Here is an 11,501-nt window from a genome sequence, read left to right as displayed (position 1 = left end):
AATTTTAAAAGGGATGAGAAATTAAAAAGAATCGACCAGTTTGAAATCTCATTTGTTCAACCAACAACATAGTCCTATGTCTACTCAAAACCCAACCCTTGTACCAGTTAATTACAACCTAAGGCCAAACTTAATTACATACCCAAGTTTCAAACATAAACCCAATCACACCCTCAATCACTCCAACTAGATACACCCAACACAACCCATTATCACACCAACCCAATTACACCCACGAGTAAACACTCTAGCCCTCTTATGAGCAATCCAAGCCCAACTAATAGACTTGATCCAAAGCCAAACTAGTATATCCTAACACTTAACAATCTAAACCCACCTCACTCATATTTGACCTAACCCAAGTATCAATTAATCACCCCAAATCAAATTAACCTAACCCTGTTCCAATTAAACTCATTCAATCCATCCTTGACTTGACTCATTTCCTTCTAACTCTTCCAAAATGCAAGAGAAACAACCCATAATCCTCAAACTCCCACAAGCTCACCACTGTCCTTATCATGCAACAACCAATTGACACCAAAGTCAGCCTTACCTTCACCTTTCTAACATTGATCCTTCCCTACAAAAATCATCTTTTGGAATAAACTTTTTCAATACATTCATTGAAAGCCAAGCACCAAATGCCATAGAATTCATTGCAAAGCTTGTTCACATTGATTCAACCCCCGATGACTCATGTTGACTTGTCAAGTTTGTCTTTGACTTGTTTTGCACATCTATAATTGAAGTTATGAATGATATTGAAGTTCCTAGCTATGTTTTCTACACGTTGAGTGTGGCTTCTTTAGGTTTGGAATTTTACACGCGAGCTCTTTGTGATGAGCAACACAAACGCCTTACTAGTTGAATGAATTCGATAGAAATTGAAAGATTGGGAAATTAGAGAGTTCTTGTGAGAACTATTTCTATTTTGGTTCTTTATTGTTGAAAGTGGAATTGGAAGTGATAGCCCATGAGCCTTTAACAAGGGAAGAAGCGTTGGACTAGGCTCGGCTCAATTTAACTATGGTGGTATAAGTAATTGTAATGGGCTTGGAACGTTTGAGGGGCAAGCATCTCCAAATTGGTTCAATAGTTTAACTAAGTCCAATGATTTAAATGAGGGATAAGCCTCATTTTAATTAGGCTCACTTTTCAAGACCTAATAACAACAACTCCACCCGTTACTTTACTTAAATTCCAATAATTGAAGGCAAGAATTTGAAATTGGTAGGTGGTCATATACCTGATGTTGTTAAGAGGGCATTTATGTGAGAATTTTCAATAATGGTTGCTGGCACAAATGAAGCTCTTATGAGCACATGATCAATTTTCTTAGTGTTAATTGAGAAGCTTTATATTATCTAAGGGAATTGTGGTGTTGGAAGTGATGTAAAAAAGGTTAATCAATTGCTTATTGTAGTCCATATAGCAACCATAGTTGAGTTGATGGTCTTTGGAGCTTGATTGGATTTTAATATAAAAGTTCTGTTTGATATCATCTTTGACAGTAGGGAGTCTAGAATGTTTGAGAATTGCGGTCCACATATGTAGATGATATGAACTTTAGGAGAACTATACTTCAAAAGTTAGCTATTGAGATTGGAGAGTTTAAAGTCATTTAAACTCCACATTGGAAGTCCAAACTTTCTAATGTAAGATTTAAGTCTCATACCTTGCACTTAGGATTTTAACATACCACCACACTTCGCAATCTCGTTGTCCATACGGGTTGACTATGTGTTAGCTCCGGACGAACACTAAAATGTTGGTGTCACCACCTGTGTTGCACAATTGTAACTGAGAGATATAGTGATGACTCTAATATCAAATGATTTGAACCTTAAGAGAATCACACCTCAATAACTAGCTATTGAGATTGGAAAGTCTAAGATTATATAAATCTCACACTAGAAATTTATACTTTTCGATGTGAGATTCAAGTCTTATACATTGTACTTGAGATCCTAACAGTGAGATAATGACTACAGACCTCTCTTTACACTTGTTATTTCGTTGAGAGATTTGGGAATTGTTACTCATGAAAGTTCAACTAAAAAAGTTTTTTTTACAAATTTTGACCATCGCACATCATCTATTCTTGGCAAGTTCTGCTACTAGCTAGGGTCATCAAAACAATGTTCTCAAAAACCCACAGCCTCGTTTGCAACAAACCCGAAATCAAAACAAAGAATTCAATAGCCTCACAAAACGAACCCAAGGCCACAAAACCTAAACCATTGATAACCAATTCGAAATAGACACTCGATCTTGAGAGGGTCTTTCCCTCTTCCATGAGTATGACAACGTGGGCTCTAAACATGATTACCCTTCATATGCTTCTCATATTTACTAACCAGTGTGTGCTTATGATTTTAAGGCCATTGAGATTTTAGACCTTTTCATTGCTTTGATTCAACATTTTGGGACGACCCACTTGGTTGATGAGGCGATTGAATTTCTTCACAAAATAACTTCTTATGATTGTGTTCGTACATTGTAGTCTAAATATAATTTTCCGTACTTAATGACAATGATAGGCTTCATGATGCTAGGGACATGTTTCGCAGTTTTTATAAAATGGATCTTCACCCAAATTCGATTTCTTTCTATATAATGTTCAAAGGATGGTTACAGAAGGGCAACTGGGAAGAAGCTAGCGAAGTGTTTGATGAAATGCTTGAAAGAAAAGTTAAACCAAGTGTTGTGACTTATAGTCTTATTGCCTTTTTGTGTAGCAAGGATGATGCGGAGGAAGCCAAGGGTTTGTTTGAGGACATGGTTTAAAAGGGGAAATACTCTAATGTGGTTACGCATGCATTGTTAATGGAAGGTTTGTCTTCTATAGGTGAATTTAAATAAGCTAAAAATAGATAATGTTTGATATGGCATATGGAGGGTGCGAACCGAAGCTTATAAATTTTGTTGTGGTGATGACTGACCTTGGTAAGAGCAAGAAGGGACAAATGCGAAGGAAGAGGAAAGGTGTTGAATCATCGAAGAACAATTTTCCAACCTTCACTTTGTGGACAAGGTGGCTCCTGTGGGGTGGGGTAATTCTAGGACTAAGTCGTGCCCACTGTATATGTATATCATAGAATGGTGGCACAACACAAAAGCAAGGACCACTTGGAAAAGGGAATACACGTGGCAGATGCAACCTTGGGCAGTTAGAGGAGAAATGGAATTAAAAGGGAACTCTAGGCTAGCAAGGGAAGAGAATTTTTATATTCCTTGTGGGTTGTAGGAGAGAACTGACACTCTAAAATTTGCTAGGAACTTAGCTTCTTTTTTTTTCCACTTTTGTCTTGTTCTCTTCAATTCTGTTCGGCAATCAAGTTGTTTGCCTTACAGCTGATACTGTATTTGTTTCATTCAATCAATATAAGCAGTAATTCATTTCAGTATTTCTGTCAATAATCTTTGCAATTCTAAGCTTTTTCATTTGCGATTGTTGATTGTTGATCTGTGAGCTTGAACCATTCTGTTTGGATTAGAAATTGGCTGGGACTATTCAGAAACTATAGTAGAGAGGCAAAACTGACTTTAAGGATTGCATGATTTGTAAGATTTACCTACATAATTTATGTTAGTCAACGTGTATGTGAGAAGAAAGAATATAAGGGGCTTTATAAGAAAGACATCTGGCAGCAAGATGAAGGAAACAAATGGAATACAGCAAGGAAAAGGTGAAACAACAAACTATCCATCCTCCAAAGAAGGTACTGTACGAGGTAGCCGTGAGAGGAGGCAATCTGCATGCTAGGAGTTGCTAGAAGCTGACTTGGCAATACCAGATTGGAGAAGCATTAATGAGGGGAAAGATGAAATATAAGGGGGCTTGAGTGAGGGAAAAAGGGCATTATGTTTTTGCATGTAAAAACTGGGAAGGGCCAGCTCTAAAATGCTGGCATTAGTTCAAGCTTTTGTATTTGGTTATGTTGACTTGTGGTTGGATATGTAAACCGAGGAGTAGTATTGTTCATCTGTAAACATTTCCAAAAATCAATATAATTTCTATTGTTCAAACACTGTTTCATTACAATATTCACATTACATATTGAATCATTTTACAATCTAGAAACTATTGTCTTGCTTGTGGCTGTTGCGTTATTTGCTGTTGGGAGGAGTGTAACTGTTGGCGTAGTTCTGCCGCAGAATGCTAAGATATTCCATAGCACAAGCTCCGGGTACCTAATAATTTAGCACAAATACTCAGATAAGAGCCCAATAATAATATTTAGTCAGCGTTATAAAGAATCACCTAGCCTTTTCAGGTTTTTTTTTTTTTGTAATGCTGACTAAGGTCTAATTCATCCACTGCTGTAGATCTTATCAACAATTCTATCTTCATTTTCCCCGCCTTGGATAAAAGATAAAAAGATGATAACAAACAAAAAGCTTGTGTCTAAGCTTAACTGTTTTCTTCTTCCCATATCTAATATGACCAAATTTAGATTAAACAATCTAAGCATAGATTCAAAATTCTAAAAATTCTGTAAATGTTTTGTTTTTAGAAAAAATTAAGAAAAAAAAATTATTAAACCTTATGTTTTCAGAAAATGATACTGATATTTTGTTGATGTTTCTCTAGGCTCATTATATGTTTAATTAATTCTGCTAATGTTCATGTGCAGCCCTTCACATGGCTGCAGCTTCACATGGCTGCAGCCAATGGACATCTTGGCATTGTGGATTATCTTGTCAGCAGAGAAGTGGTGAGGAAGAAATCTTCAAAAATATTTCCATATGATTGTTTGCGATAGCTCTTCAATCGGTGGACAATTATCTGTTGGTAAATTTGGGGTTAATTTTTTTTTTTTTGCCATTATGAATCTGTTCACTCAAATAGTACATTATTGTTTTTAAATTGGTAAAATAATTATTGGTAAAATAATTATTTGGGGTTAATCTTGGGATGTATAATAAATTGGTAAAATAATTATTTTATATATATATATATTTGTGGCCAATAGCAAAAAATTATTTTTTGTGTTTAAACTACGCTTAATTTCTGGTGGTCTGTGCCATCTATCTTTCCCATGTCTGAGCTGCCTATGACTTCTTATTAAGCCAACACACAAAAATCCAATCTGATCTAAACAAAGGATTGGATAGCGATGATTACTAGCAATGGCCAATGAATTAAGGATGTTTCACTGATAAATTTCTCCTGCATGCAAAACACTTATTTGGAATGAAAGCCTCACTTGATGAGATTATTGTAGACATTTGTCTGATAGTAGTAGTGTTTGCAACTTCCGGTATGGTTGCATTTTGGCAATGAAATTCCCTTGTCTGATTGTTTGCCTTTCATGTTCTCTTCTGTAGAGCCTTGCTTTTGTATCTTCTTTGTCTTGGATTCTGTTTACTACCACCTCTTTAAGTCTGCAAAGGATTAAACCATAAAAGTATACCTCTTATTACAAATATCATTGTCATTATGTTTAGTTATAATTGCTAAATTATATGTATGGGAAAGCTTTTTTAGTTTTTGTATCTTCTATTTTAGCAGGATGTCAATGCTTCTAATGAGGAGAAGAACACACCTCTTCATTGGGCTTGTCTCAATGGACATATTGAGGTAATCACCATGATCCATATGTACACAATTTTCTGCCATTCATTTTTAAAGTTCTTTAATAGATGATTGGTGTGGCAGGTGGTTAAAAAATTGATTCTGGCTGGAGCAAATGTAAGCATGTTAAACAGGTATTATTTCTAAAATCCAATCCCCGAGTTTGGTATCTCATTTTTCTCTAATATTCTCACCAATGTTTAATATATGTGTATAATTAATTTTGCCACCTATTGTTGTTCAGCCACAAGCGGACTCCAATGGATGAAGCTGTGAGTAGGGGAAAGATGGATGTCATTGACGCAATTAATGCAGCAGCAGCACAAGTTGAACTTGGTGATGTCTCAGTTTCCTAACTGTTTCAACTTGGTGAACTCTTTCTTCCCCCCACCCTCTTATTTTGCCCCAATTTTGTGAAGCTCTAGTGGGTTCCTCTTTATATTTCTTTGTTCCTGTGGTGATTTGGAATAATACAAATCCATTTTTTTATACAAAATTCTCCAAGATAGTGCCTGGTTGGGAGCAAGAAAGTGTGAGTTGAGTGGTTGCTTCTTAGTGCTTTAATATTTTCATTATTTCTAAGATTTCGTTTGCTCTTTCGCTCAAAAGATTTCAAACTATTCTTGGCATAAAACTAAGTGACACTAATGGAGGAATAAAGGCAAAAAGATCCTCACGCCCTTTACAGATTCATTATTGCCTCTCTTTTCTTTGTTATGGCTTTGTTTAATGATTGAAAAGAGGAATGGAACTTATCTTGGAATAATTATTTTTTTACTTGCTATTGCAGCTGCCTCTTTCACATTCATAAATAGCTTTCACACATAAAGTTTGTATTAGGAATTCCATTTTGTATCTCAATCGAGCAACAGATTTTTGTTTTTCACCTGCCCGTACAAAAGTTGGAATAACTTTCTCATGGAATATTTGAAGGTAAAAGATGAAAATAATTTCAAAACAAATAGCTGACGATTGCATGCTTTCTACAATCAGAAGCATCTATTCTAAAAAAGCATCATATGCAAATCCATTGAGGTTTTTATTGAGATTTTAATTGTCATTGCTGATGGCTCTATGGCAAAATAATACTTCAAAATGGTAGGGGATAGGGGAAAAGGAAAAAACAAAGGTCCAAAGTATCCCATATAGCGAGAATTAAGTCAATTACATTTTCCCTATCAGGTAACACCTCCAGGCCATGTTATGATGGTGAAAGACACCAATTGGGAAGCTACTGTGGGGGAAGCTTTTTGCCCATTTGTGCCATATCATTTTTTTTTGTCTCTGCAACAAAAAACATGAAGAAATATATTGAATAGAAGTTGTTTTAGGTTATTCAATTATTTAAATTGCATCTAATAGTTGTCATCTGTCCATGTTTGCTACATTTTACACATCTCTGTTGATTTCTCATACTGATAATTTTTTGAAACTGAGGTAATAGCTCAAAATAATGTTATACCATATCAGTATTTTAGTCAAATCTTTGTATTGATCATCTTTTGTATGCAGCTGATGAATGTCATCTATAAGAGTTAGAATTGTACTGGGATGGTGTGTTTTCATCTTGGTGTAATTTTGTCTGAAATCGCACCATCTCAGTGCAATTCTGTCAGAATGGCATTGTAGGATGCAGAGGTTACTCCTGATTTTTTTATCACTAAATTTCTCGCAGTAGGTGGATTCCCAGGAATGACTGTCCCAAATGGTATTCTTGGTTTTTGGCTTTTGGGATTTACTTTGGCGGATTAAAGGGCTCAGAGCCATTGGTTATAGACATCGCATATGGATTTTTGCAGGCTACCAAGATTAGGAAGGCTCCTTCATTCAGGAATGGTAGCGTGTAACTTGGAGTTCTTGGATCCAATGCAATAAAACTGAGCTCAATAATTTGAGTCCTAGCCTTTTTGATGCAATTTTAATCATAATTTCAACTATAATCGGTGCAGTTAGGATTATATTTTATTTTTTCAATTAAAGATAAAGGTTTAAGTGATAAATATTTGAATTAATAAAAAATGTATTTTATTCGTATTTTAAGTGTAATGATATTATACTAGCATTGTTAGAAATCAAGGAATAAAAGTAGTATTCTCAATTCTTTGTTACCTTTCAAGGAGAATCACCAGAACCCTGTAGAGTCAAAGCACAAAAAGGTCTGAGCTTAACTCCAGGGAATAGCAAAATTATTAAAAATTTCAAATAAAATATTAGGTTTTGTTATAAAGCAGGTGGTTTTCCACCAAAGCAAGTCAAAAAAGGCAGTGGGAATTCTTTTATTAGAGCAAGAAGAAAATGGCAAGGCTTACGCAGGAGAAACCAAAGGAGTGTGAATGCATTAATGAAATTGGAAAATTGGCTTGGAAATTTGCTTCCTTTGTTGACTGGAGGGCGGCAAATTACCTATAAATCCCCCCTCCTCTCTTCATGTAAATATAGATTTCTCTTCTCTTTTTTTCATCCGGAAATAAAGTTTCATAGCCTTGCTCTCTTCTCCTTTGCTATTTCTTCCTTTCATTTCTTTATCTTTTATACTTGCTTAATTAATTTTATAACACGTTATCAGCAGGATCAGTTTAGGTATATTATATCTTTATATTATGCCGTTATGCTACTTAAATATTATAAATACGGATATCCCAATTGTGATGTCCCAGTTGACTTTTAATTTATGTTATATTTCTGCTTAATTTTTCTTTATAATTATACAATATTTGCAACCCGAAGTTTACAAAATTATAAATCTAGACCTGAAGTCCTGAATATTATTTGTAACCTGAAGTTTACAATATTATGAATCTAGACCTGAAGTTTGGACTATTATAAATCTGGACCCGAAGTCCTGAATATCATGAATCTAGACCTGTAGTCCTGAATATCATGAATCTGGATCTGAAATCCTGAATATCATTCGTAACCTGAAGTTTACGAAATTATAAATTTGTGACCTGAAGTCATAAATATTATTTGTAACCTGAAGCTTACAAAACCAAGAATCTGGACCGGAAGTCCTGATATTATTTAAATGTTTATTTTTATTGTATTCCATTTATTTGAATATTTATTTATTTGCATCTTTATTTATTTGAATATTTATTTTTATTTATATTCGATTTACAACCTGAAGCTTGTAAAATCGTGAGAAATTCATATATATGGGCCGGAAGTCCCCAATTTCATCAAACTCTTTATTTTAATAATGATATCACCTTTGCAACCTGAAGTTTGCATAAAGTGTGAAAAATATGGACTTGAAGTCCAAAACATAATCAGAATATGTATTATAATATTCTGAAAACTAATTACAAAACCAGAAGTTTTGTATATATGGGATAATATATGGACTTGAAGCTTCCAAAATTAATCCCAATATTTCTCCTACAAAATCAGCTGTTTTGTAAATATGAAATAATATTTGAACCTAAAGTTTCAAAGATTAACTCATATATATTGTTTACAAAACCAAAAGTTTTGTAAATATGACAATAATTGAACCTGAAGTTCCTAAAATTAGATGGATAATATTAAATGGGCTTTTTACATGAGTCTCCACCTAGAATTTGTGAGCCTTGAAAAACTAACTAAAGAAAATATCCCAGAAGGACAAATACAAGGCTATTATCTTTTGGCATCATATCCCTGAAGGATTACAAGCCGAAATATGAATACAATGACTCTATATTTAGTATAACTCTGTAATATTCAGAATCTTTTCCTGAATGTGGAAGATAAAATATTCTCCACATTTTATTTTTACTCCTGTAGTAGCAATATCAGAAAAGAAATTCTGAATTAATATTTTCTCATTATACATCGTTCCCTGAAGTGAACGCAACTACCAGAAGTAGTTATTATGAGTATGAAATGCCCAAAATTTTTATAATTAAATCCATCATATATATTTATTTTGGAGTCATGCATATTATTTTGTATTTTATTGTCATGTTCTCTTCCTTTCAATATTTTGTGTACGTTATAACTAACGTAATTTTTAAATGAAAGGAAATGGACTCCAAAATTGAAGCGTTGACTTCAAAAGCTAATGTGGGAGACATATGTTTGGTGGATAGTGCAACAACGCACACAATTCTTAAGGAAAAGAAATTTTTCTTATCTTTAGCATTAATTGAAGCTAAAGTAACCACCATATCAGAATCAATTGATCTGATAGAAGGCTCCGGAAGAGCCACAATTATGTTAAATAATGGGACCAAATTAAGTATCAATGATGCATTATATTCAAGTAGATCTAGAAGAAATCTACTGAGTTTTAAAGATATAAGAAAAAATGGTTATCATCTTGAAACCATGAGTGAAAATGGTGCAGAATTCATCTGTATAACTAGTAATGCCTCCAGAAGAAGACTTATACTAGAAAAATTGTCTACTTTATCATCTGGATTGTATTATACAATCATAAAGGCAATTGAAACCTACGCAGTATCGAACCAGAAGTTCGTTGATCCAAAAGCATTTATGTTTTGGCATGATCGTTTAGGCCACCCAGGATCTACAATGATGCGTAGGATTATTGAAAATTCACATGGACATACATTACAGAATCATAAAATTTTATTGTCTAGTGAACAATTCTGCACCGCCTGTTCTCAAGACAAATTAGTAATAAGACCATCTCACTCTAAAATTGGAGGTGAATCCCCATCATTCTTACAAAGGATTCAAGAGGATATATGTGGACCCATTCACCCACCAAGTGGGTCATTTCGTTATTTTATGGTCTTAATTGATGCATCTGCACGATGGTCTTATGTTTGTTTATTGTCTACTTGAAATGTTGCATTTGCTAAACTGTTAGCACAAATTATCAAATTAAAGGCACATTTCACAGATTATTCGATCAAGTCAATACGGCTAGATAATGCTGGTGAATTTACATCCAAAACATTTGATAATTATTGCATGTCTATGGGGATTGAGGTTGAACATCCAATCCTGCATGTCCACACACAGAATGGATTAGCTGAGTCTTTTATCAAACGACTCCAGGTAATTGCACGTACTTTATTATTAAAAAGTCAATTACCTACTTCTATATGGGGACATGCTATATTACATGCTGCAGCGTTAATTCGCTTGCGACCTTCTTCTTATCATCAATATTCTCCCCTACAATTGGTCATTGGTTACCAATCTAATGTATCTCATTTGAGAATATTTGGTTGTGTTGTATATGTCCCTATTGCATCTCCTCAACGCATAAAAATGGGACCCCAACGTCTCTTGGGAATATATGTTGGATATAATTCACTATCTATTATCAGGTATCTGGAACCATTAACAAGTGATCTTTTTACTGCACGATTTACAGATTGTCACTTTGATGAGACAACTTTCCTATCTTTAGGAGAAAAGAAAATGTCTCCTGAAGTTAGGCATGAACTTACTTGGTATGTACCTACCATGTCTCATTTAGATCTTCGCACATCCCAAAGTGAAACTGAAGTGCAAAGGATAGTGCGATTACAAATTATTGCCAACCAAATGCCTGATGCATTTGTTGATACAACAAAAGTGACAAGATCACATGTTCCAGCTGCTAATACACCAGCAAGAATCAATGTGACTGCTGAACAGTCCATTCGAGCCGTGACTGATCCATCTACCTCACGCCAGAAGCGTGGTAGACCTGTTGGATCGAAGGACACTGTTCCTCGAAAAAGAAAGGTAAATAATCAAACAAATATTCCTCCAGAAGAGGTTATGGTCCATGAAGAGACACAAGCCCCTGAAGTGGCACAAACCTCTGAAGTGGTACAAAATCCTAAAGAACAGGAAAATGAGAATATTGAAATATCTTTAAATTATGTTCATACACAAGAAATGTGGAATCGTGAAACAATTATAGTTGATGATATATTCTCATTTGCAGTAGCTACTGAAATTCTGAATGATGATGATT

The 11,501-nt window shown here is 34.5% G+C and overlaps 1 protein-coding gene across 1 annotated transcript; it reads left to right on the top strand.

Moving 5' to 3' along the window:
- The first annotated feature begins 2,583 nt into the window (after positions 1-2,583).
- Positions 2,584-5,937, top strand: LOC123205863 (serine/threonine-protein phosphatase 6 regulatory ankyrin repeat subunit B-like). The gene is made up of 6 exons (XM_044622909.1): positions 2,584-2,767; positions 4,085-4,193; positions 4,598-4,721; positions 5,519-5,587; positions 5,666-5,715; positions 5,826-5,937. Exons 1-6 carry the CDS (start codon positions 2,584-2,586, stop codon positions 5,935-5,937), a joined length of 648 nt encoding a protein of 215 aa, XP_044478844.1.
- Positions 5,938-11,501: the final 5,564 nt, after the last annotated feature.

The sequence above is a fragment of the Mangifera indica genome, unplaced genomic scaffold (assembly GCF_011075055.1).
Source record: "Mangifera indica cultivar Alphonso unplaced genomic scaffold, CATAS_Mindica_2.1 Un_0018, whole genome shotgun sequence".
Classification (NCBI taxonomy): domain Eukaryota; kingdom Viridiplantae; phylum Streptophyta; class Magnoliopsida; order Sapindales; family Anacardiaceae; genus Mangifera; species Mangifera indica.
This window is presented reverse-complemented; position numbering and strand designations above follow the sequence as displayed.